The following is a 27,439-nucleotide window of genomic DNA, read 5'->3' as shown; positions in this document are numbered from 1 at the left end:
TTAAAAAGACACATAGTATTAGGACAGACAGAGCAAATACTATTATAAGGAAAAAGCAAACAGTCCTGGCTCTGACTGAGTTCCTAAAGAGGAGACCTCAATAGATGGACATTATATCTCACAAGTAGATTTAGAATAAATATATTAGAAAGACATTTTATATAGAAAAAACAATTCTATTATAGAAAAAAAACAAAACTAGAAAAGGTTAAGGATAGAGATAGAGGGAAGATGTCTAGATATCTATGTACTATAGAAAATAAACTCTGTACAAAGTCAAAGAAAGGGTTTTAAATCAAAGTCAACATCTGGGCCATCAAGGTGTTTAAGGAATAGATCCACCTTAAGGGGGTTATTTCTTGTACCATCTCAGCAAGGGTAGTAATGCAATGATTTGAAGGACTCTAGTTCATATTACGTGATAATAAAAAAATATTCAAGAGCCTGAATGCGTCCTTCATGGGGAACGTTTGTGTACAATCCTTCTACATCAAATGTTACTAATATGCAATCTGCAGGGAGGAGGTCTACGGACTCTAAGATAGAAATCATATGACTTGTGTCTTTAACAAAAGAAGGAAGCTGATCAGCCAGAGGTCTGATAAAATAATCAACATAAGTGGAAATAGCAGAGGTGAGAGAGTCAATGGCCGACACTATGGGAGAGTGTAAAAAACAGGAATTGCAGGGTGCTGTACCATTATAAAGTTGTACTCCTTCTTAGTAAAATAGTTCAAAAAACCTTCTAGATCCACTGAGACCATGACTTTGAACTGGGAGGTATGGTCACCTGTTAAATGAATATAAAAATGAGTATCTTGTAGTTTTCTGGAGCACTCTGCTACATTTCCCTATTAAGTTATTTATATAACCTCATGTCCATGTGGCAAATACTATGTGGGCAAAACTAAGGGTGCCTGTAAGGTGCATATAGTGGAACCTTGCAGCTCCATAAAATGTAAAAACATTAACTATCCTGTTGCATACTTCATTAAGGTTGGTCATGCAATTTCTGCTGTCCGGTACACGTGCATAGAATGACCTTTCCTAGAGGACGGGCTGATTTTGATAGGTTGTTGTTGAAAAGAGGGACTAATGGCTTAAATGTTTACTTTGATTTAAAACCCTTTCTTTGACTTTGTATAGAGTTTATCGTCTATAGTACATATATATGTAGGCGTCCTCCCTCTATCTTTGTCCTTAACCTTTTCTACTTTCTGTTTTTTTCCATAATAGAATTGTTTTCTCTGTATAAAATAGTTTTTTTCTATGTTTAGTTTGTTTTTTCTATACAAAAATGTTTTTCTAATATATTTATTCTAAATCTACTTCATTTGGAGTAGTGTAGTGTGATTACAGTAACAATGGCCTCTGATGCTTTTTCTGTCATGTTCTTTCTGTGTTCTTTCATGAACATAATGGATTGTACTTTTTTTCTCATGTTTGGCCTGTTGTAAGTTTTATTTTGCCATTAAGTTATCAGAAAAATCCTACAGACTGCAGGTCCAGATGTTCTCTCTAACAGTATAAAAGTCAAGACATCCCACTCTGCTTTTTTGTGGAAATTTCAAACTAAAATAACCTTTCATCTCTGTAGGCAGTCTGGTGTATTTGTTTCATCTATTTTTGGGCTTTGATGAAACATTTTTTCCTGTCCTGAATAACAATACCATCTTTATTACTTAAAGCACACAAGTATCTTCTAGTGTTTCAAACCAAAACCAAAATAAAACTGAATTCAAATAAACAGGCAGGACATGTTTGCCTCCATAAAATAGAGCTCTCAAGTAGGAATAAGAGCTTCTCTTGGGATTTTTCTCAAGTGAATGAATTACACTTCTGTAGAGGTGAGACTGAACCAAATCAATTTGTTTAAAGCTGCGGACACTCTTGAGTGATGCCTTTCACATTTATAGTCAGTTAAGATAAAAATGTTAATATAAAATACTGGTTAGTACAGCTTTACATTATTCAAATTTAAATAAACTGAGTCTAAAAATACTTGAATCAGTCTATAAATACCCAACAAGTGCCCCAAATTCCCAGAAAAATAGCAAAGACATGTCCTCAGTGGTTGCTACAGCAGACTTTTCAAGTTAATTGGGTCCAGCTAGCTAAAATTATTGCAGTCTAATACAACAAATCAATCAATTGTATTTTGTTATACTGAGAAGTGTTTCTACTATTTTGTCCATCCCATTTATATCAGTGGGGGTGGACTAAATATTAGAAACACCTCTCAGTATAACCACATGGAGTATGTATATAAAGTATTGTATTGCTTGCCTGTACATAATAGTTTAAGATTTATTTTTGCTACCAGAGTTGTATTTAACTCAAGTTCATTGTGAGTAATCGTGTAAACGGGAAGTGTGTGAAGGGGGTTTCAGTCACTCAGCTTTTAAAAGATCAGTTTCCTCTTGTAAGTTTTCTCACAAGTGGCACACTGTCACGTACATAGTGAAAAGGTGCTTTCCCTCTTGTCAATATCACTTTCTTGTCCCTATTACACACACAGACACACAATTTCCAAGATGTGGTGTACAGGATTGAATTTAAAATGTGTGTGATCAATTAAAGTGTGGAGGAGTGATCCATGTAACACCACTGACTTCTGAAAACCTTCAAAATAACAAGTTTTATATGTAAATAAATGACGCCTGAACTTGAGGAAAGGCGATGTTGTGTAACTGAAACTTCTTGTTTGAGGTTAGGGTTATATTTTGGTCAAGGTTCAGTTGAAGTTTTAGTCGTGTTTTCACTCTGGCTAGCTGCATCTTACAAGATCCTTTCAGAACTACACAAACCTGACTAGTTGGATTAATGTACAACTAAAACCCAATCAATATGGAATATTTGAGGCTAATACTAATATCAAATAACAATACAATAACAATACAACATTAACAAACATTTTGTTAAGATATTTCTGAGTTGAACAATAAACTTTAGAGCTGTAACTAATGATTATTGTTATTATTGTTTAATCTGGTGATTATTTTCTTGATTAATTATTTGCAAATAAAGTGACATATTCAAATTGTTTGTTTTTTTACAATTAATAGTCTAAAGCTCATTAATAGTCTAAAACTTGGTGTCCCAGAAGACTAAAAAACTCACAATATTCACATTTAAGATGCAGGAAACTGAATTTTTGTTGTTTTGCTCAGAAAATCAACCATCAAAAAACCAGCTGATTAATTTTCTGTCATTCAACTAATTGTTTCAGCTGTGATAAACAGTAAATATGAGTTAAAAGTACATTTTGAACAGTACACATCATTGGAATTTATTTTACTCTACAAATAAAAACAACTGAAATGAGAAAAATGTAAGTGAAAGGGACCTAATATGGTGCCAATAAACATTTATTGCTGTTGATTACTGTTCTGCGGTTGTTTTGCATATCTGCCAACATACGTACACACTGATCCTGATATCAGCTGATAATATGCACTTATCACATCCAATAAAGCACAGATGTCACTAATATCATTAACGATGGCTCTGATCTATTCAAACGTCCCAGTCCCCACCACCAGCACCCTGAAACTGAAACAGCTAAATGGAATTCAGCCATCATTGATTTGATTATTTATACCTGTGCTTTTCCTACTGTCACATGCCAAAATGTCTTCTGTAAAAGGCCTGTTAATGTATCGCAAGGCTCATTTTAAACCTCTGAACTCGTCTATGAGGAACACATGACAGATAGAAAGACAGCCGACACCTGAAAACAGCTGCAGATCAAGTTTAAAAATCTTTATTACCAAAAAGCTCTTGGGTGTGATGACATCAGCCTCAGTTTCTACTGAATCAATCTAGTGGTCACATCACAGCAGTAATAAAGTGATCTACAGTAGCAGTATTTCCAGTTACAGTGGGGAAAGTCAGTGACGTCACCTCAACTTCACCTTCTGCTTTCAATTCTCTCATGTGACGCAGTCTGACGCGGCAGCTAACTGGTGTCTTTGTATGAATGCTGTTGTAATTCAGTGAAAGTTGCACAGTGTGCTGAGGGAAAGATACAAACAACAGATAGACTGACACACAGGTAGTAGGCAAAGCAGGCAGACAGACACACAGGCAGACACACAGATAGACGGAACACAAACAGTACACACAGACACACATTTCAGAAGGCCAATAACATAGTAATAATGTGAGATGCACACACACACACTCGCACGCACAAGTGTGTTTCAATAAAAGAAAAATAGCTTCTGGGAATTCAATTATTTCTTTCTTCTGACATCAGCAAACTGAAACACACACATATACATACAGTGAAATATCCTGAAGCATTCTGGGAACTAATAATGGAGAAATGCCTTAAGTGCAGACGTACAGTAAAAAAAAAGGCAACAAACACAAAAACAGGTCAAGAGAACGGCTGCAGCACTACTGACAGTATCAACCTCCAGTGTTTCACATCCTGTCACTCCATCCGCTAACATGATCTCACTGCTAACACGTTTTAAAGTATCAAAAAAAATCTACAAATATTGAAGTTTTACAGTGGAATCACATGGTTTTTACCAGTTTACAGGAATTCATCTGGATTAGATTTGTTTTTTTGGTATCAACATACATTTTCATGGTATAGTTCCAGTAGATTTTTAAAAAAGTATCCCAAGTCTTCTAAACATTTACCAGTTTATAAAAATCTAACGTCATGTACAAATGTTACAGGTAAAATAATTTAGCTCGTTGCATATCGGCATGTGCTTTATGTTAAAAAAAAAAAAAAAAAAGGTGAGCAGAAAGGTTAGTAATGGATCCCAAATCTTCATTTTCATGACTCCAGTGTTCACTTCTCCCTCCTCATCTTCAGCGATCTAATGCTTTTTTTTTTTTTTTTTTTTTTTTTTTTTTTTTAGGAATGTTTGTGTCTTTGCCGTCAGTTGTTCCTAATGCTGAGAGGAAAGGTTTCTATAAACAAACAGCAGTACAGACAAAAGGCCAGTTGATTCATGAATATCATCATCTGTCTCTGAGGGATACTCTTACCCTCACCACCTCCTCTTCCTCTTTTCAAATACACAGAGTATTTGAAAATACACCAAATATTTGTAATTTCACCAAATATTTGCAAATTCTCTCGTTGGTCACCCTCCAGCGGTGAGAACACTGATGTGAAATCATCCACATGTCTCCAGTGGACTGTTGACGCCTGCACTCAGAGCAGCACTCTAGCATTAGAAGAAAAATGTTTTATATTGTTAATAAATCTCATGTGCAGACCCAAACCAATAATGCAACACACGTCAATGAGTCACAGTGCTGCACGGGGTGACGTGTTGCTACGATGATTGTGTCTCTGTGCGTGCGTGTGTGTGGTATAAATGTGGCCAGTGTTCGAGTATCTTCCTGTCATGTTTTTGATTTTTCGCACAGGAAATTAATCTCCTATGACATGCTATAAGATGACTGTTTATAATTTATATTGTTTGAAACCACAGGCCTTACATGACATCATCATTCATCGTGGTTCATTATTATTGTGGTTCCTCTTGCGCAGGAGACCAGTAGATATCAAGGTGGTGGGTGGGATGAGTCGCTGAAGGTCGGGTAAGTTTGTGGTTACTCTGATTAAGTAATTAATCATGTTTAATTTCTTTAAAAATAGAACGGGTGATGTGAGACTCAGGTCGTCACAAACAGTGTTTTTACTGATGACTTATGTAACAATGTTTGATCTTACGAGTGTGTAAGTGTGTCAGATCATCTGATAAAAGCCAAAGCTCAGGGACAGATAACTCTCTTCTGACATACTCAAACATTCATTACACTCACCACTCAAACATAGCTGTTAGCATAAGTCAAAATTATATATTCCTTTTTTGGTATCATGGTATATGCCACTGACAAGATGGTATATACCATGATAGAAGACATTAACCAAATCGCCCACCCTGCTACAAGTCATGTAATACTAACTAAATTGCTAAACATATGTTACCAATCATAGCATATGCCAGTGTGAAATGTTAGCATGGTGCACCAAAGTCATAGATAAGCGGAGACATTTGGATGATTTTGTTCTCACTACGTAATGAGTGTTTACACACGGTGTATTCACTTACTATAAAACTAATGCTAAAGCTAATTCATTGCATGCAAACAGTCTTCTTCTTTCTCTCTGCTGTGCAGTGCTTACAACTGTCTGGCTAACTTAGCGTGCAGCAGTACACCCTACCAAAACACAGTGGTTGACCCAGCAGTGTGTGTGTGTGTGTGTGTGTGTGAATTAAGTCCAGCTCAATGGTTAGGAAACCCGCAACCAACCCCCTCAAGGACAATGCTTGTGTGTCTGTATATATCATTAAATATATGTGTGTGTGTGTGTGTGTGTGTGTGAAACTAGTGTTGGCTCGGGCCGAACAACGTTTCCAGTAAAGTGTCAGAGTGTTGCATGCTGGGACAGAATCTAAAGATGGAGGGAGAAAGACTGTAATTTAACTGGGAGGAGCCCCTTCATCTCTGTCCTGTTTATCTATCTGTCCTCATGTCACTCCATCCCTCTCTATATCTGTCTCTCCATCCCCAGCATCCCTCTGTTTATTCCCACTCGCTCTCCGTCTCTATCTCTACATCCTCTGCTCCCTCACATTTTCTCTTTGCTTGAATCCCTCCACTCCCGCCCCCCCCCCTCTACTTTCATCGTTTCCAGTGTTTGTTCTAGACAGCAGAGGGAAGCAGGAGATACATTCAGTCGCTCTAGTGCTTCTGGTCACCTTCACTTTAGATTGTTCAGCAGATCAGTGACATCCAGGTAAACATTTGTGGGGCCAGACAGAGTTCCAGCTCATAGACAAAGCCTGTGCATTAGCACTTGTCTTCTGTTCCTGCAGGGTTTAAGTGTTATGTATTGTTCAATTTGAGACATGTCAGCTCCTATCTTCAATCTTGTATGTGTTAAAATTAGCACTCTTTTTTTAGTTTATCAGCTTTAAAAAACAACACCAGGATCATCATCTGGTCAAAACATCCACAATGACTTTTTCAAACAGCCACTGAAAGCAACACAATTAAAAAAAAAAAACAAACTCCTTTGGTGGCTTCAGGCGGTGTGCTGGACCACAGTAAACATGGTGATACTAACACAGCAGAAGTCAATACATTCCAGCATTCTCACCATGTAGTGTTGCAGTCTTCAAGTCTAAATATTAAAAAAAAGACCATCAGTGATTTAGGTCAAATCTGCGGTGTTTTTAAGATTTTCATGTCATCACAGAAGACGTTTTTGACGTCACAGCAGCACTGCGGGAATTTTGCTTGTGATGCAAAATTGGCAGTGGACGTGGACTCCACAGATCCAGCAGCTGAGGTCTGATGAGATTGATGTGAGACTGTTATTGGCAGTAGATGTATGGAATCAGGCTTGGTTGATCATCAACAAAAATACAAACTGATCTCATGCAGAGATGTTTATGTGGCTTTTTCAGGATTTAGATAGACTTCCAGTTGATGTTTGAGCAAAGCTTAACTACAGAGATCTGAGAGTTACAATATTCATCCACAATACAAAGAGTGTAGACTGAGCAGGCTGATTACTTCGGTTTGGACTCAACCCATAAAGTTCCAGTAATCGGCCCCAGCAGACTTCCCATCTTTAGACACAGCCACACCCATAGACTTGCATTAGCTGCAGTGTTTAGACACAGCCGTACTCATACCACACAGTCTGGGGGTCGTTGTTGGGGTCAGGGGAAGCCGGCGTACTTTTAGGGCGTTCGACGGAGCCGCACCTCGCTTTCTCTCCGTCTTTCTTTAAGTGGGAGGAGTCACCTGACCGCCCATCCCTTAACCCCTCCCCATGCTCAGAGGTGCCGTCTAACCGGGTGGCGGGCACGGCCCTGACAGGAGTTACCATGGCAACCTCTCCTCGCTGATGGTAAGAGGAGGATGAGGAGGGGCCGTTCCGAGAGGCGGGCGGCCTCCCTCTCTCACGTTCTCTCTCTGCGTGTCTCTCCGTCTGCAAGTTGAGAGAAGACGAGTGGTGAATGGGCGGGTTCAGGAAGCTGCCATCTCCATGCTGATTGGTCGGACCAACCAGACGAGCAGAGAGTGGCCGCTCTCTCCCGTTAGCCCCTCCTCCTTGCCGCCGAACCACCACATCTGACTGGCCAGGGGAGCCTTCGTTTCCACGGAAACTGTCTGGCCCATTGGAGCGCAGCAAATCAACAGAGGCCAGGCTGAACGCCCTGCTCAGCGATTGGTTGGTTCTCTGAGTGACGGGCTGGCCTGAGGCTGGGGATTGACCAACAGGCTGGCGGGGCGATGGCTTCACGCTCTGGCCTGGCCTCTGGTTGGATGGTTGTACAGTGGGCGTGACATAGCTGGTGGGGGTGACCTGGTCTCTGCCGGAGGGTGCTGAGGGGGCGGGACTTCTGGTGAAATAGTCAGTCATCAAGTCCTCTCTGCTTCCTGTGGACACCTAACCAACAAAAACACAAATAACAAATTACGCTTTAGCTAACGCCGATTTTACAAGTGATAGCAAAACAGAAAAGTGCTCTTGTTTTAGTGACAGATGCCAGTTATAAACAGCATGTCACTGAGGCTCCACTGCCAGATACAACTCTCCATAGGTGTACACTTCTTTACCGGCATGTGTCACAGCTGACTATTGGTACTGGTACACAAGCAGGGTTAGCTAGAGCTACATATTAGCCCAGTACGGCTAACTAGCATAGCCTCAGCTTGGGCTGAGGTAAAAAAAAAAAAAAAGGTGAGTCATCTTACTGAGTCATCTTAAACTCTGGCGTGTGTACATGCATTTATTTAATTAAATGATTTTGGGGTGACTAACTAACCATGCTCATCATATAAAGTGCACATGACAATGGCTTGTGGGTCATAATAGCTGGCAGAGCTACAGTATATGATGGATCAGACCTCTACAGCTCTGTATTTGCTAAGGCACAGCCGCTCTGAGTGTCCACTCTGAAGGATTCTTATCTCTACCACATTCATATTTTACTTTTATTCATTATCTGTCTTCCTGTTATGCATTTGTGAACAAGTGCATGAAAACTTATTTCTGATAGCAAGGATTAAAGCAAGAAAAGATATGTGAGCCTGAAAAGTTGCCCAGGAGGAAATGTGTACAATGTACTGAATTTAAAACTGCTCTATGCCTGAAATCAGGCATGTTGCCTGAGAACTTTAAGCCCTGTGATAGAATAAATGTGTCTAGGCAAAAATAAATAGCCTGATATCAGTTGATCAGAGTATGTTTCAGATGCAACAATCGAGGCTTCTCCCTCTCCACAGGATCATCAGTAAGAATTATTATGGGTGTTGTAGGAGGTTTGTTTAGACTTAACAGTGTGACACAAAGTGAGACATTCAGTGTCTTTAAGAATTCTCACACTGATATCACATCTGGCGCCGTCAATACACATGTGGGCGACAGGCTGTGATGAAACAGTTGATTTGTGAGTGGGATTTGGCCTCACAACAGTTGGATTAGAAGTGATAAGTACTATTATAAACTTGGACTATGACTAGATGATGAGTGTCTGTTGCTCAGTTGTAAACCGTTAATAACATCACTTCATGAGCCAGATGTGTTATCTGGTCAGTGGTAATGCATGTCATTGATAGACTCATATAATGTGAGGTGCTATATGTAGGCTGAAAGGTAAATCAACTTCAAAGAACAGAGACATCAGGTCACACAGTTCAGACAAAAGTCCCCAAATAAGAGGGATTTATCCTGAAACTCATTCAAAGTACAGCGTTCTCACAGAGGATGCACTGTCAACTAAGTTTAAACTCACAACCTTTAACGAGGCATTTAAATGCAAAACTTATTCTATGAATGTTCAGAGCTTTTACCAGTAACACTGGTTTCATGCTAAACATGCTGCTGTAGTAATGAGCTCAAAGCATAGAGGAAAAGAATTTAGAAAAAACATACATTTAAAGACTACAATGATTAGAGGAAGTGAAAATGTGTTAAATTTGTGATTTGTCACTTCCTTGTTCCATGACTGTGTTTCTATTAGATCTTTTAGGTTTTCGCCCCACAATTCCAAGTTATTGTTTCTTTTACTTCCCATTTTGAAAATAGTCAAATAGTCTGTCCTTAAATGCTCTCTGCAGCTGAAACTTAGAGACAGAAATGTCCTTTCTAGAACAATGAGGTTTTATTGTGATTGTGTTAAAGCAGATATCCATTACACTTGTAGAACAGTCTGACTAGGTGGTGTTGTTTACTAAGTGCTCCATAATATGCCCATTAGCTTCAGGCAGTTTTAATTTAATCAGTAAGGGGTATCACAATAAGTTTCTATGCATAAGTTATTTGTGTGAACAATGTGGTCTCCACCATGAAGCTGAAATAAAATGTCTGCGTCTTAAAAGGACTTAAAAAACAAAAGACTGGTTTATTAATGATGTTTTTCTTTGGTGAGTAACCAGTCCTAAATCTACTCCATCTAAGCTAAAAAACAGACTGTCAGATACAATCAATTTGTAATTTCTCAAAAAAAAAAAAAACAACAACAAAAAACCCACACATTTTCTTTCCTTTTAAGGTGACTAATATGTAATTCTTCCACATATAGTGTTTTATATTTTCTGACTCAACCTAACAGAACATCAGTCAACAGTCACAGTCAATGACCCATGGGAACGCTGTAATAGCCAGCGTTCCCATGGCAAGTGATTGAGGCTATACTCATCACATTAACTGCTCTGAAAGCCAGAACAGAGGAGGTGTGTACATATGGGGAATGTTGGAATAAGGAAAGGTTTTTTGAATTGTATCTATAGTAAAATAATGCTTTATTTGAATGTATCTCAATGTTTGCAGGGATAAGATGTGTAAAGAAGTGTGCATTATGTCTGTCCATGTGATGGTTTTGTTATAGAGCATGTGTGTTCTTTGTGTATGTATATTGTTACCATTAGAAGCAACGATTTTAATACATATAGATATATTTCTTACCATTGGAGGTGACTTTTTGTTGCTCTCTTGTAGAAACTGCTCCAGCGTCACCATCTCACTTCCAGGAGAAGAAGTGCGGGTTCTATTCCTAACCCCACCTCCCTGCTGTGGTTGGGCCCTCTGGGGTGTGTGGTCATATGGGAGAGTGGAACTACGTGACAAGGACTGCTGAGATTGGCCGGGGCCTACGACATCATCGCTAGAGAGGCTGGCTGAGCGAACCTGACGATCCGATGTGTCTAAGAGAGCGAGAAGTATTAGTATTATTACTGACTAGAGGTGGGTGCCATCTGATTAGAAACATTGAGGTGACCCATCATTTATCATTCTGAAGTGTGAATGCCGAGTTCCCTCTTTTGGTTTGCTTTCTACTGTAGAGTTTCATCATTACACTTCTTAAAGGTCATTTGTCACAAAGTGGTCCCATTACGTTTTTCCACTGGTTTAAGTGTGACTTTGTGTGGGTGGTGCTCTGTTGTTGGCAGTTAGCACTGCTTATGCACAATCCCACACAACACCAGGATTTTAATGACAGCAAACTGTCATGAAGGAGATGTAGTGAGTCAATCTGCAACCTGTACCTCTGCAGTTGACTGGTGAGTTGGAGCTGGAGGTGTTGTGGCTGAAGTCAGCCGACCCTGGGCGGCCTCCCGTGTTGCTGTGCTGACCAAACATGGAGTCAGAGGTGTTGAGGCGAGAGTCTTCATCCAATAATAGACCTAAAAATTTGTAAGCATTGTCATAAATACAGTCAACACTCTTGCACAATTCTGTTAGGGGCTAATGTATTGATAACTGGCCCTGAGCTGAGCCTCACCTCTGGGCCTGCGGCTGGGGGTTTGTCCCAGTCTGGAGCTGGAGTTGTTGGTTAGGCCCAGTGATGATGAGTGATGGCTCGGAGTGGAGCTCAGAGCTTTATGGGCCTGACCTGGGATTAAAAAAACACACTGAGAGGTTAATCTGCAAGGAGAAAAAAACTATTTATTAATACAGAACAATTTGTGCAAACTATACGGAAGATTGCAATGATGCACCTTTTTTTTTTACCTGCAACTCCTTGTCAAAGTTAAGATCAATTTCCTGTTTCCTGTATACTTGCTCTACAAAGTAGACATTGCATAATTCTCTCTCCATTCCTTCCCACGGTCTCAATTTTGTTTTGAAAAGCAAGAAGTATAAAAAAGGAACAGCAACACTAAACATGCAAAGTCACCAGACACAGCGTCAGCTGGATTCTGAATGAAATGTTTAAATGGTTGCAGTTGATTTCACAACCAGTCCATGCAGGTGGTGCACAAAGTAAACACTTTTCTACTATACTGTTAATTTGCATGATATCATCTCAAAATATATGTGGAAACACCATAAACCTTCATTTAATTTACTAATCTAATCAATAAATTAATACATTTCCCTATTAGGAGTCACATTTTCAATAATATTAATAATCATGAATGTATTAATTACCTTGTCTATGTCCATCTTCTCCATTTACACTCTCACTGCTGCCTCCTGGAGTACTGCTGCGATAAACACCGCGGCCCCTGTCAGGCAAACCTGCAGACCAATCAGAATGTTGTTGAGCCATCTGGACCTGTATGTCATAGTGTTACCATAACACAAACAACCACAGGAAGCACAGTGCTGCAAGAATGCTGGGATAAAACACTGGGATGTGTGTGAGATTAGTCAATAGTAAAGCAAGAGAGCAAAGCAGGACATCAGGAATGTATTCATTGATTCCAGCAGGCTTGAATCTTACAAATCACTATCTGTTACTAGTCATTCAGTGTTTGTGTCTGATTCTAATCAGATATTATGACCAGATTTTTCTACCCAGCGTCATGGAACAGGGGTCGTCAACGTCTGTAAAGGATGCAGCTGCCTCCGCAATTCTCCATCTGTCTCTCACAGTGAATCATCCAAAAACCACGTTGGTGAAGGTGTGAACATGGATGCACTCAACAAAAACGTAGCATCACTCATGCAAAGCCCTGCCATGTGCTGTCATGCATGCACAGAGTTCTGCAGAAAAATATCGGGGCTTTTTGACATTAAATTGTTCAAATTAAAAGCTGCACCAGTCAGTTTGTTGATGGCAACATGAGGTACCAATTTAAAAGAGCGTTATTATCTTTAGTAAGTTTTATAAGTAGCATCTATGAATGTCTTCTTAGATAGCGGTTTAGACTGAGGTAGTTATGACAATCAATCATAGCTGTTGAGTCTAAATTTAGCTGTATATTGCACGCTAGCAGACAGTCTTGTGTTTTTTTTTGGCCACAACAGTAACTATATCTTATACCCAACAATCTATGTTTGGGTATAATCTATCTATGTTTCGGTTAAGGCAAATTAGTTACTTGTTTCTTGATTTGAGGTGAGACTATATGCAGTAAGTTTAACTGAGCAGCAACCATTGAGGCCACAAGTGGAAATTGCAGCATAATGGCACACTTAATCTCTCTTTTTACCACCACAAGCCACTGATCATACCAGACCACATGAGGCTGTGACAGCAGGGTATTGCTACAGCATAACTACATGTACTGAATCGGGCAAAGGTGCATTTTATTGCTGGTGAATTTAACTTTTCATTTGTAAGAGGAAAATTGTTCATTTTTCCACAAGTTACATAGTCTCACTTTAAGCTAATAGGATGGCTTGATTTATTAAATATAAACCCAAGTAACCTTGAAAATCCGATATTTCAGAGGGAGGATGGACAGGTGAAGGGTTATGGCGAGCAGAGAGACAAGCTTGACAAAAGAGGTGGTGGGTGACGAATTTGTAGTAGTTGGTTGCTGTGGTAACCTGTCCCTGCAGCATGAATCAAGAGAACAGATCTATCCTAAAACAACTCCAGACCCGAGGTCACTGGAATGAGATCTGCTCTTAAAAGAGCCATCAGTCCTCACTGGCACACACTGGGAGGGTGACAACACACACATTCAAACGTATATATATATTTATACAGATACAAATCAAAGCAAACGACTCTTCAGGGACATGCAGATATATGCGAGCAAGCTGGCTGTGCTGGGAAACAGGAGCATGTGCGCACACTCTCACATACATACACCATCTCTACACACACTACTTACTAGTAATACTGGCTGGCTCACAACCGCAACATGCACCTGTTTGTGTATGTTTATCTGTGTGCTCGAGGAGTGTGCAATCCATGCTTGTGTTAGTGTTCATGATGTCCATGTGTGTGTGTGTGTGTGTGATATTTGTGTGTGAAATACTTTAAGTCACAGAGTGAGTGTGAGTGTCAGATGGGGGCTGGCAGTGACATTGATGGTGATGATGATGATATGTATGGTTAAAGGATGAGGAGGAGGAGGAGGGTGTTAGAATACTCCATTGGCTGAGATTGGCTGGCTAGCGAGGACGTCAGCTGTGATGTCAGAGGAAGACCAGAATCGCAGTCTTCTGGTGAGAGAGAGGGAGGGACGGTTGGAGGAATGGGAGGTGGGGGAGGTGGAAGAGGAGGAGGGAAGGAGCTTGTCTTGACTTTTACTGCGGAGAAAACAGAAGCGTTTCTGGGCAGGAGGAGCTGAGAGGGGGAGAAATGGAGAGAGACATGGAGAAAGGTAGAGAAATGATAAAAGAATGACAGTGAGTAAATAAAAAGAAAATAGTCGGTTAAGACGTTATTAAGTGTAAAAAAAAAACAACAGATAACATGCAAGAGAACCCGTTAGAATTAAACACCAAAACAGCATTGTTAAGTAAAATCATGCATTAGAATCAGGACTGACCTCAATTCACTCTGAATGTAATCAAAGTATGACTCCTCAGTGCACCATAAATGACAAATATAATCTTCAGCCATAACAGAATTTCTCTCCTTAGTATGACAACTTCCTCATGCCATTTGTTGAACTAAGAGTGAATTGAGCTCAGTCATGAGTAGAATGACCTTTAAGAAAAGAGTCATTTACCAGAAAACCCATAGAAATTAAGATCATGCATTAGAATCTACCATCAGGAAAGAAGGAAGTGAAATACGCATCTGTCGGCTACAGTGTATGGTGGTTCTCATTCCCAACCATTTATTCTTGCATGTCTTCAATTGTGAGTAATTTGAAGTTAATTTAACATAGAGGTCTGAACTTTACTACAGTGCTTAACTATACTGTGACAAAAAAAAGCAAAAATAAACAGACTTTTGTGTAGCTTGTTTCCTATCCCAACAATAATCTCATGATCCCTTAGATTTGTCTTGGAGTTCCTTCCAAATGTGGGAACCACTGCTGTAGCTGATACAGACAACTAAAGGGTTGGATGCTCACCAGGAGAAAATAAGCTGCCTAAAGAAAGGTTTTAGTCATCAAAAAAACTTGGTCTCATTTAGGCCAACATATGCCAAGAGTCTTGTGTCGCTGTACCCAGGAGATCACTGTCCATCGTTAATGGACAACAACATGGTGCCCTGACACAACCTGGAAAGCTCCAGCTGCATCCTAAAACCCCTTCTCACACTCTCAGAATAAATCTAGCAGAAAGAGTTTTTGGATTATGTGTGCATCTAAACCAAATATTATGAAAGTTTTTTGCAGCGATTTCACTATATTTGATCCGTTGTGTTGACAAATGAATAACTGGCTGTCACTGTGAAACAACAACGGCAATCTGAGAGGAATTCCTGTAGCAATCTCAGATTGCTTAAAGTCATCTGAAAAGCCTGCCAGCATTCCGTTCCTCTCTTGTCGTCAATGACTAATTGTTCCAAACTAAAAATGTGACATCCAGTGACATCCCAAACATCATGACAAGCCAAGAAAAGCCCAGACGTTATTTTTATTGATGTTTGGTTGTTTTGGCAGGATGTCTAGGAGGGAGTGTAAAGATCTAGGGATTAAATCTTATTGCATTGCACAAACCATCACTGTCAACAGTTAGTTTAAAGTTAAAACAAAGTTAAAATAAAGACAAAAAGCAAGATGTCAAAATAGACTGAGATATTGTCCTGAATGTATTGAGTACATTTTTCCCTTTTTTTTCTCCCATTTGAATTTTATTTTAATGTGTGGTCATTGAAAATATGTGTAATTTTGTTTTTTTTAAATTTGCTTGTACATTACTTCTTACAAACATACAACAATTTCTGTTATTTCTCTCTAATAAATACAGAACCATATCTACAAAAAATAGTAAATCTAGATCTGGAGCTTAAAGGATAAGACGATTTTCTATATTTTTCTTATTGTCTATAAATCTCGTGTGCAGAAACAAACCAACAATGAAGTCATCCTACGTAAGTACTGTGTGTGTGTATCCAACGCCTGATATGTAGTGTTCCTCTGTGCCGCAGACAGGGTGCCAAATGAACTTTTTTATCCACAGGCCAAGTGGCTAGTGAATGTTCAAATTTTACCAGCCACTCAATAGATTACCAACGTTTGTTTTCACTGGTGAGTGAAGCAAATCTAACAACAACTTGCATATTTTACCTTTTGTGCCCTAAAAACATGTCAACGAGTCACACCGCTGCGCTGGGTGACATGTTACTTCATCCATGAAGACAGTGATTAACGTAGTTTGTTTAGAAATGACTCCATAGAGTAATAACAGGGATAACATTAAAACCCTCAGAAGAGAAGTTGCATGCGCAGGAACGTGGTTCTGTTTACAGCTTCACTAGCTTCTTGTGCTACATAACACAACCTCTTGAACTTTGTTCTACATTATACATTTCTCAAAGAACTTCAGTACAAAGTCAAGAGGTTGTGTTATGTAGCACAAAAAGCTAGTGAAGCTCTGTGAACTGAACCGCGTTCCCGCACATGCCCAGTGGTGCCTGCCGTACTAGGAACCTCATTCCTGAGAGTTACTATTTTATTACTGTTATAACTCTTAGGAGCCGTTTCTAAACAAGCTACAGTAACCACGCTCCTCAGGGACACAGGAACATGTCCCCCAGCGCAGCGGTGTGACTCACTGATAACGTTTTTGGACAACAGCAGAGGTCTTCGACACAGAGGAATAAGATATATTAGGCTTTGGATACACACACAATACTTCTAAGTAGAATGAGTTCATTGTTGGTTTGTTTCTACACGTGAGATTTGTTCATTTGTTCAAAATATAGAAAATCACAAGCTTATCCTTTAATTTAAACTGTTGCACACACTTTATGTCAATGTGATAAAAGCATCAGGTAATGTCTGAAAACGCATAAATATATACATATTAGTATAAACGCAACTCACTTAATGAAAACATTTCTGATGTTAGGACAGAATGCACTAACAACCTACTTAAACATTCAGTTACACTTCTAAGCACTGTTAGTATTCCTGCTGTTGAAGCAGCCTGGTTACGGTGGGAACAGTAGAGAACAGATACAGTGGAAGAAACAGAGGTGTAAAGTTTCTGTCAGTTGAACTGTCAGTCAGTTATATGATAGTCGACGGCGCCCTCCAGAGGAGCAGACAGGGAGGTGCACCAGATCCAAAGCTGCTTTTTTTCAGCTTTGTGACTTTTGGAACCAACATATTAGGAAAATATGGATCTGATAAATGCGGTATGTGTATTTTAGAATGATACCCTTTATTTGTACAGTTTCCTCTACTATACCCCTTAAAGAAGAGACCACAGACATGAATCCTGGGATGAAAATTACCAATCTGCAAACATCTGTTTGTAACTAATGCTGTATGAAGAGGGGGTTTGTCATTTTTTGGATGTGTGTATATGTATGTGTGTGTGTGTGTGTGTATGTGTGTGAGACAGTGTTTACCTCGGCTGATGGGTGTCAGCGCTGGACTCTGGGGTCCCAGGCTGGGGCTGGTGGTGTGGTTGTTATGGTTACTGTGGGCATGGCTGCTGTCTTGGGCGTCAACTCCTGTCCTCTGTGGAAGTGGGGGCGGGGTTTCAGGGGGTAGGAGGGGAGGCGGGGCTGGGAGGGGGATGTCCGGGGCCCCCTTGGCTCGTTCTTTCTCTTTGCCCCCTTCCTTGTCTCGGTCGCCTCTCTCCCTGCTGCTCTCCTTTCTTGGTTTGATCAGTTTGGCTAAAGCTTTGGCTCCGGACCACTGACTCCTCCTGACAACACGCAGCAACACTTACTGTATATCTGTCATCACTCTCTGCTGCATAAAATTCTGTTATATGGAAGCTCATACTGCCCTATATATTTTATCTATAAAAACATGAATCATGAATTTTATCATGGTGTTGATAAAAGCATTACTTTTTAGGTGTGGGGTCGTAGAACTTGTACTGGTCCATGATCTTCTCCTCTAGTTTCTCTTTCTGACGACGGAGAGCATTCAGCTTGTCACTGATGCAGAGAGACAAAGACGGAAAAAACAAAGAAAGTTATCAGTTTTAACATATAAATATTCATATGTTATAGATAATTACATGTTAAGGGTGGTGTCAACTCTGTAGCTACATTTATGCTTTCTGTTACTAGTGTTGGATAGTATACCACATGAATACAGGCGGTGTATGGTGTGCAGGTAGTTACATGTATAGTTTCTGTTCCTGGTGATAGAGCTCTTTGCTCTCCATGCTTCTCTCCAGCAGAGAGTGGTTCTGCTGACTCAGCAGGTTGATCTGACTCAGGAGGTGGTGGTTTTCTTCTTCTAGGTTCCCTTTCAGTCGACTCAACAGCTAAACACATACGTGTACAGGGGTCAGGAAAAGTTAATGGTTTGTGACTCCAACAATAGAGATTGTAGTGTAATGAGTCAAGAAGGAATGCTCCTAAACAAGTTAGTAATGTTACTTTTCACATGTATCTTGAAATAAAGCACAAGGCTCTGTTTACCTCACAGTGGTTGTCTAGTTTGGTCATGGTTAGATCCAGGCCCTGGTGTTGTTCCATTAGCGAATCGTATCGTGCCATCCATCGACTCGCTTCTAGCTGGGAGGTGCTTAATGAGCTCTTGAGTTCATTCATGCGCTGCTGGAAGCCCTCGCATTGTTCTGACTGCTGTGATTGGCTCTCTGTCAACCTTGAGGGTGAACATGAAAGAACTCAGGATGGAGGGAAGACTATTGGGGCAGATATTATCAACTGGCTCTGTTAACTCTGCGGTTATTGATAAAGCTACATGTGCATGTGCTCATGGGGGAAATGTTGGGTCTCAGCTATAATCATCATTATAGCTGTATAACACACTTATCTTGTTTTGTGGTACAGGCCTCACTAGGACTTACAGTTAATTGGGGATGCAAGAGTGATGCTAAAGTCTTCTGTTTTCAGTTTTAGTCCTCTTATTCTGATATGCATCTATGCATCATATCTTATGACAGGTTACATTAAGGATTTTTTATTGGGTTAGGGTTAAGTGGTATTCTTCTTCTTCACCACGACTGTCCTATAGAAAGGTTGAAGGCTGCAAAACAAAAATTCTTTGATCCTCCATATTGTTGATGTTGTGGCTGATCTCTAATAATGTCTTAATATCTAATGTATGAAGATTTCATTGGCTTACTTGTAGCAAACTCTGGTAATGGTTAATTTCAACAACCATCCTTCTGCTACTGTCTGACACTGTTTTTATATACCTGTCCACTTCTGTTTTTAGCTGCAGATTCTCTTGCTGTAGTAGCCGATTCTTCTGGATCTCCTGGTTCAGCTCCTCCTTCTCCTTCTGTCCACGCCCTTCCTGCTCCTCCCATTTCTCCTTCTGTTGCAGCAAAATGCAATGCCTGCAGACAGACAGACAGATGGTGCAAAAGAGTTATTCCTATGTGATAGACAGACATTCCTATGTCAGCGACTGTTTTTACAAGATTAACAAGTCACACTGTCATACACCTTTGATATCACACAACTGAGTATTTTTGGTGCCTACCGACTGTTCTACACCTGCACAGTCTGCCCACATGCTAGTATGAAATGGTGAGCAGAGAAGTGTGAATAATACGTCTCCTGGAATAAGAGCATTTTCTGAATCTCTAAAATATGTAACACATTAGTTATTGACAGTATGATCCTGCTGATTAAATAGTGTTTGAGGAAGTGCCAACAAAGAGCAGATCAGCATGAGAGGAGCTGTTTGATTCCTTGAGCTAGTTAAACATTTGTAGTCCTGTTTCCACTGTGTAGAAACAAGTTCACAGTCAACTCATATTAACAAATAGTCTAGTCAGGCAGGTATAACAACAGTGTGAATCTATATTCAAACCCAACAAGTTGTCTGTCATTACTAGTTATACTTGCTGAACCATTTCAGAAACCTTTGGAAAAGCAATGTGGAAGGTTCATCGTCTGTATAAATTCTGGCATGACATCAAAGCTGAGGAAAAAAAAACACTCTGGAAACAAGATGGCAAAAATCATTACAGCAAATTGAGTGTGAAGCTGTGGTTGTATGGTGGTGGTGTGTTGGTTGATGTTCCGGTCACTGATCAATCAGACTGTGACCTACTGGTGCTGATACGATACAGTGTGGGTATGAGATGTCAATAATGAACAAAGTGAAACTGAGAACACACTGTATGTGTTTCATGTGACTCCATGTATGTCTTAAAATTCAGTGTGCTCTATGGGAGTTCTGTTGCAGTCCAAGCAGGTAGCTCCAGGTCTAAAAAGTGAAGCCAATACAGAGGTGACTTAAAACTGCATTCTCTCTAATGGCCAGCAGGGGGCGACTCTACTGGCTCCAAAAAGAAGTCTGATTGTATAGATGTCTGTAAGAAGATGACCCTACTTCTCACTTGACCTACTTTACCAAGCTAGCAGCTAGCATTAGGGTCAGCTTCACTCTCTCTCCAAATATGGTCACTTCTGACTCCAAAAGTCCAAAATGGCGACGGTCAAAATGCCTCTAATCAAGGAGTCCACAAACCAATGGGTGACGTCACGGTGAAAACATCCATTATTTTTTTTACTGTCTATGTTTCAGTCATTATTCTGTACAGTAGTTCACAAACCTGCAGTGTGTTAGTTTCGCAAAGGAATTAAGCTACAAAACAACAGCTTCATCACTCTTCATTTGTCATCTGACCTAACACACAATCTCAGCCAGAGACAAAGATGAGTAACATTATACACAGTTTATAAATATCAACTTGTAGAACAAAAAGACCTTAATGAGCTTATTATCTCATATATTTTCCTCCCTGACAAGACTCTGGTCATGAGTTTACCTCACAGTGTTTTGACAGTGTCAGTAGGCTTTGTATGTTATAAACTTACTTGCTGTGCAGCGTCCTGAGTTCGTTCTCTAGCGTCCTCTGCTTGCCTTTCAGCGCAGCGTGCTGACTGATGAGCTGCTCGTACTCGTGCGCTTGCCTCTCATGAACGCTCAGCAAGCGTTCGTGGTCGCTGAGCACGCCTTCTCTGGCTCGCCACGCCTCCTCGCGCTGCCGCTGCCATGACTCTACCTCTGTCTCCAAGGCGGTGACTTGGCCCTGCAGCACAGCATTCTGGGCCATGAGAGATGCACTCTGGGACGACAGTGTGGAGTTCTCCACCTGGGAAAGAAAGACGCAGTGAGATCCACTATAACTTTATTTATTTATTTATTTTTTTTTTACATCATCATGGCAAAAATAATATTACAGAAGTTGTTATTCCCACTTATTAGCAGAGTTTGACAAAACAAAAATGTGTCTGAATGATCTAGTGTTTACCTGTAGTTTAGCGGTCTGTGTGTGTAAGGTGGAATTCTGTTCCTGCAGGGTGGTGGTGTGCCGCTGCAGCCCCAGCATCTGGTTGTTGAGAGAAGTGTTCTGGTTTTCCAGCTGTTTAAGCTGATCCTTTAATAAACTGCTCTCTGTCTGTAGGGAGGCATTCTGGAGAAAACAGTGACACCAAAAACAGTTACTAACCCAACACTCATCCAAACATTTGATTAAAATATATATAGACAAATAGTAATTCCTGAGATTGTTGCTCCAGTGACTGAAGAGATTAAACATTATTGATCAGTGTAGGAGAAACTGGAGCTCAAGCTAAAAAATACAATAGTTAAAATTAGAGCGAATGAAGAGTATGTCAGATTAACTAGTAATGTACAAATGCAAGGTATTATAAATACAATATATGAAGTACAGTGTGCTACCAGGTACATAAATAGCACATGTTGAGACAAAATATAATAATAATATAATAATAATTTATATGAAAATATACAGAAAACATTAAATATGATTCGTTCAATGTGGGTAAACATTTTGTTTTTATTCAGGGGTTCATAAATTGAAAGAAAATCTTACGTTCTTCTCTACATCAATGAGATGATCTTTGAGGCGGAGCAGCTCAGCAGTGGCTGACCCACGACCCCTGTCACCCCCTGAGTGCTGCTGGGAATGGTTTTCTTCCTCCTGCTGCTGACGCAGAGCAGACACTGTCTGGTGAGCCTAAAGCAGAAAAAAAAAACTTGATGCATAACAATTCACCAAAAAAACGGAGTGGAGAAAAGTGCGTTTTCAGTAGCAAGAATTTGTGTCCTTACAGATGCCAGCTCAGCACGTAGCGTAGTGCTTTGTGTGTTGCTCTCCTCCAGTTTCTTTTCCAGACTGGAGATTTTCTCCTCTTTAATCTTCATCGTCTGTTGGACTGTTTCCTCCAGCCTGGACTCCAGCAGCCTGTACCTGCTGACATACACACACACACATAAAAGGAAATCAGTTGATTTCTACATTCTGAATAAGTTCTGCATATAAAATCATTTAAACCTGGAATAGGAGTGAAATATCATTATACTATGTGAGACGTAGCTACCTGTCCTCCAGTGTGTGCTCTTGCTGCAGTAGTTTTTCTCTGTTCAGTCCGATCTTTTCCAGTTCTTCATTGAGTCTCTCTAACTCAACACTCTGCTGCTGAACACTCAGCTTCTCTGACACCAAATCCTGCACACACAAAGCTCCATGTTACACAACTACAAAAATCTATACACACATCTACACTTTCATACAGCTGATAGAAGGCATACCAGGGCAGGTTAGTCCGAATGTTGGCTGGTATCAGTCTTTTATTAAATATTGTATATAAACCAGTTAGTGTTTTTTGCCTAATATGGAACAGTATGGTTGGATATGTATTTATAGTACAGCTGATGAAATTGAATCATTTCTAAAGACTTGCGTGCGGTGAGGAAAAGATTTTTCTCTCTCACCTCTCTCAGTGTTGCCAAAGTTCTCTTGTCAATGGTTGCCTGTTTCTGCAGCTCCTTGTTCTCCCTCTCCAACTCCTTGGCTTTGACTGCCACCTCCTTCAGCCTATCCACTTCCTTACCAAGAGCTACACCCTCCTTCTCCACTGTAGCCAGCGTCCTGACCTTCTCCTCCAGCTCTGTTTCTTTCCCCTCAAGCAGTGTTCTGATCCTCCAGCTCTCCTTCTCTAGGTGCTTCCTTCCCTTCTCCGACTGCTCCAGGTCCAGTTGGAGCTTCCTCCTCTCCTCGTCACCGTCCTCCCTCCTCTTCCGCTCCTCCTTCAGTTCCTCTACTTCCCTCCTTAGATCCTCCTCTCTGCTCTGCGTCTCCTGCCTCTCTCTCTCTACCTCTTCCCTCTCCTCTTTGCTCCTTTCTATTTCCTCCTCTAAACGATGCTTCTCCTGGTTCAGAGTGGCTGAGTTCAGCTCCAGCCTCTCTGCCCTCTTCCTCTCTCTTTGTCCCTCCTCTCTTGCCTCCTCCAGCCTCCTCTGCAGCTCCTGTGTCTCTTTCTGTGCCTCCTTATGCTCCTCCTGCAGGGTGGCGAGGCGGGCGGACGAGGAGCGCAGGTTTTCCACGGAGCAGCGGAGGTCCAGGTTTTCCTTCGACAGCAGGCTGTTGTCTGCTTCTTGCGTCCCCAGTCGCTGGAGCTCCCGCTGTGCCTCCTCTGCCTCTCGCTTCAGCCTGTGAACCTCCTGCTCCAGGGAGAACACCTGCTTCTCTAGAGCCTCTGACCGCTCGCTGCATGCACGCAGAGACGCCACCTGGAGGCCAAATAGAGAAGTGTGTCTTATACAGTGACTTTTCTTTGCCATGAAGTGTGCATCATAAATAAAATGTGGATTACCTCTCTGTTTAGAGCTTCCCTGCTCCTCTCCAACCTTGCAGCATCCCTCTCCGCCTCCTCGCACCGTCCCGCCCTCTCCCTCAGCCTCTCTGCCTCCTCACTGGCTTGTTTGAGTTGAGTTTCCAAGCTGGCCAATCGGGAGCTGATGTCAGTGATGTTCTGGTGCATTAGGCGGTTCTCTGCCTCCACCTCGCGGACCCTCGCCTCACTGTTAGACTGAGCACGCTCACGGAGGGACGCCACCGCATCAGACAGGTGCTGCTTCTCACTCTCCAACTCTGAGATCTGATTGGAAGGTACAAGCAGAGGAGGGCATCAGCAAAGGATGCAGTTTGGTCTCTTATAACTAGCGTGAGCGTGTGTGTTTTCTACCTGTCTGTCTTTCTCTGCTCTCAGAGCGTGCATATCTCTCTCCAGTGTCTGTTTTTCCTTCAATATTTCCTCTCCGAGAGACTCCATGTCCTGATTGGTCAGCCTCTCCTGGTCCAATAAGCCCTGGAGACGCTCCAACTATATAACAAACAAATAAACAAGACAAAGTGTTCCTCTCTGTAACAATTCAAATATATATTGTGTATTCCCTTCTTTGTACAAATAGCTTTAGGGCATGAAGTCCTCTTACCTTCTTGCTGAGGCCCTGGTTTTCCCTGTCCAGCTCCTGCGTGTGGAGCTGCTGCTCCTGCAGGAGGTGATTCTCCTCTTTCAGTCTCTCTATAGAGGCCTGCAGCTCCCGGTTCTCCTTCTCCAGCTTCAACACCCGACTAGAAACACACTCGTTCAGCTCGTGAACTAACGACTTCCGAGCTGCAGCGCAGAAGAAATACATCGGTTGGGACACACGGATAGAGGACAATAGAATAAACAGAGCAGAAAAGCTAAAAAGTGGGTGTCTCACTCTCGGTGTTAGTGTTGTCATGGTTCTTGGTCAGCTGTTCCAGCTCCCAGCCCAGATGAGCTGACTCATTCATACTCTGTTTCTGTCCGATCTCCAGCAGCATGTTCTCCTCCACCAGCTCCTCCAACCTCCGACGCTCATTGTCCCTCTCCTGCACAACACACACACACACACACACACACACACATACAAGATTAGCAAATAGTAATGTCTCAAACCTCAAAACACACATGTATACAGGCTGAGACACATAAGCAGTTAACAGGCATTTAGATACAGTAGGTGGTAGTCTGCTTTTTTGTCTTTTTAACAGGAAATGCCTTTAAAACAGAATATACATAACATTCTGTTTTGGAATAAATTGTTGATACTGAAAAGTAAATATATTAGTGTATAACTGTGGTAGATGTGTAATACCATTTCCAGGTCATGTATTTTAGCTCGTAGCAGCAGGTTGTCTTTCTCAAGCGTGTGCAGTTTATCACAGCGCCCTCTGGAGGCAGATAGCTGCTCCTCTAACAACACCTTTGTCTCCATCAGAGTCATGTTGTCCTCGCGAAGCTCCTGAATGACCACACACACACACACAGACACACACACACACACACACATTTTGAGTGGACTGCCACTGGCAGCTGCCAGGTCTGTCTGGTTTCATAGTGCATTTGTTTCTCCTCTATCAGCTGAAAGATTTATGAAGGGTTGGTAACAAGTTTAAGTATATATTCATACATATCGGAGTCCTTATGTTCATGCTGTAATGTAGATAATAGTAGATAATAATGTAGATGATAACATACAGATAATGAAAAATATGTACATTATAAAAATATACCAAAAACATGACCAGGTATGACTGATGTGTGTGTAGTTGTGTTTGTACCTCCACTCTGGTCTTGTAGAAGTGAACGTCATTGAGCTTCTCTTTACATCTGGTGAGTTCAGTCTCCAGTCGGTCGACGCGGGCCGCTCTCTCTCTCAGCGAGTCTACCTCGTCCCGGTATGCTCGCACCGAACGAGCCTCACAAGACAGCGACTGGTTCTGAACCACACACACACACACACACACACACACACACACACACACACACACACACAAAAACATAAATGCCTTTTCATTTTCAATTTCATTTGTTCCCTAACTCTAACCTAAGCCTAATACTAACTTGACCATTAATTAAATGTTTTTTCAGCGTTCAGGATGAGGGACATGGTCATTTCACAGCAGAAAACTGCCACTAACTGATGCCAAACTCTGTAGAATCTTAGACTAACACCACGCAGCCCAATCTGCTTTTCTGTTCTTTTTAAAATAATTTCCTCTGATAAAACACAGAAGCAAAACAGAACTGACATTCCTAATGATAAAGCAGTGCTGACCTCTTGTTTCAGTCTCTGTAACTCCTGATCCAGACGCTCCACTTCATGTTTTGAATCCATCAGCTGTTCTGTCTTCTCCTCCCTGCACACACACACAAACACACACACACACACACAAATTACAGGTCAGCTTCAATTAAAAATGTTACAATCCATCATTATGTTGTATAATCAGCCCCACACCCTGGTAATGCCTGGATAAGTTGACAGCAAATGAAGAGTTTGACAACTGAACATAATAAGGTTGGAGAAAAGTACTGAAGACTTTGTTTTAATATATCTAGGTAAACAAATCTAGACAGTGTATTGAGCAAAATGACTTTCAGTTGCTGTGTGTGCAGTGTGTGTTTATAGGTAATCTCTAAATAGATGGATCCTCTATGTGATTATACTGCAGATTTATCAGAACTAGACAGCATAATAAGCCAAGTTGGTTGTATAATGACTTCCAGCTGCAGCTTGCATCACCACGGTTCAGCCTTTAACCAGTGATAGCCACAGAAACGTTTTGGTCAACTCTGATGGGCAACAGTACGTAATGAGCTGTATGAGCTGGCAGATTTGTTTGCCATGAAACACCGATTTTAAAACAATTAAGTAGACATTCAGTTTCTAACTTTCTCTAGACTTATGTCCACAGTAAGTCATAAAAGACTCACAGTTCTTGTCTGTATCTGCGGAGTTTGGCCTTGGTATCAGCAAGTTCCACAGACAGATGCTGCTTCTCCTCTTTGGTCAGTCCAGTGACAGTCACAGCCGACCCTCCGTTATTCAGTGTCACACCTCCGGAAGACTGCCCACGCTCCGGGCTGCTCATGCCCAGGGACCTGCACCCTTCCTGGGGCTGTTGACTGGACAGGTAGTCCCTCTCTTGGGTCAGATCCACAATCACCTGGAAGGTATAGGAGTTTTGTGAAATTTACTTTTAGGATTAGGCCTTATTTGGGCCTTATCATACTTACTCTTTTGCTCTCAACAATTCTGTCAACAGACAATATTTAATGTCCTTAATTTAGATCAATTTCTAGACAAAAATGTCATATTATTCGGTACTTCCCACAGAATAGTGTGTTATGGTTTGTAACGCCATCACAACATGACAAATGTGCGTTAATTATATTATCATATATCAAATATTATCCTTTTATATCAATTATGAAACACATGTGACCAAACCATATGTCGGATAACATTTGGAAAGTCTAGAAGAGCCACACGATTAAATTATTTTATCCCC

General features: G+C 41.0%; 1 protein-coding gene across 2 annotated transcripts in view; it reads right to left on the bottom strand.

Annotated features, from left to right (window-relative positions):
* Positions 1–3,747: 3,747 nt before the first annotated feature.
* Positions 3,748–27,439, bottom strand: part of ccdc88c (coiled-coil domain containing 88C) — a 46,156-nt gene continuing 22,464 nt past the window's right edge. The window contains exons 8-31 of one of the 2 annotated variants that reach the window (XM_067613334.1): positions 26,862–27,094; positions 26,203–26,284; positions 25,706–25,864; positions 25,240–25,386; positions 24,823–24,973; positions 24,550–24,731; positions 24,300–24,437; positions 23,928–24,212; positions 23,047–23,844; positions 22,653–22,780; positions 22,384–22,525; positions 22,145–22,288; positions 21,560–21,721; positions 21,123–21,400; positions 19,487–19,630; positions 18,744–18,930; positions 18,441–18,586; positions 18,162–18,251; positions 17,712–18,013; positions 12,428–12,517; positions 11,778–11,888; positions 11,542–11,679; positions 10,961–11,199; positions 3,748–8,440 (exon numbers count right to left, since the gene is read on the bottom strand). In XM_067613334.1, coding sequence (XP_067469435.1) covers positions 7,658–8,440; positions 10,961–11,199; positions 11,542–11,679; positions 11,778–11,888; positions 12,428–12,517; positions 17,712–18,013; positions 18,162–18,251; positions 18,441–18,586; positions 18,744–18,930; positions 19,487–19,630; positions 21,123–21,400; positions 21,560–21,721; positions 22,145–22,288; positions 22,384–22,525; positions 22,653–22,780; positions 23,047–23,844; positions 23,928–24,212; positions 24,300–24,437; positions 24,550–24,731; positions 24,823–24,973; positions 25,240–25,386; positions 25,706–25,864; positions 26,203–26,284; positions 26,862–27,094 — 5,259 coding nt within the window. In that variant the 3' untranslated portion in view covers positions 3,748–7,657. Of the gene's footprint in view, positions 8,441–10,960; positions 11,200–11,541; positions 11,680–11,777; positions 11,889–12,427; positions 12,518–14,064; positions 14,523–17,711; positions 18,014–18,161; positions 18,252–18,440; positions 18,587–18,743; positions 18,931–19,486; positions 19,631–21,122; positions 21,401–21,559; positions 21,722–22,144; positions 22,289–22,383; positions 22,526–22,652; positions 22,781–23,046; positions 23,845–23,927; positions 24,213–24,299; positions 24,438–24,549; positions 24,732–24,822; positions 24,974–25,239; positions 25,387–25,705; positions 25,865–26,202; positions 26,285–26,861; positions 27,095–27,439 lie in introns of those variants that run through there. The other variant, XR_010931750.1, reaches the window with a different exon arrangement.

The sequence above is a fragment of the Thunnus thynnus genome, chromosome 16 (assembly GCF_963924715.1).
Source record: "Thunnus thynnus chromosome 16, fThuThy2.1, whole genome shotgun sequence".
Classification (NCBI taxonomy): domain Eukaryota; kingdom Metazoa; phylum Chordata; class Actinopteri; order Scombriformes; family Scombridae; genus Thunnus; species Thunnus thynnus.
Note: the sequence above shows the minus strand (reverse complement) of the source record. Positions and strands in the feature narration are given on the sequence as shown.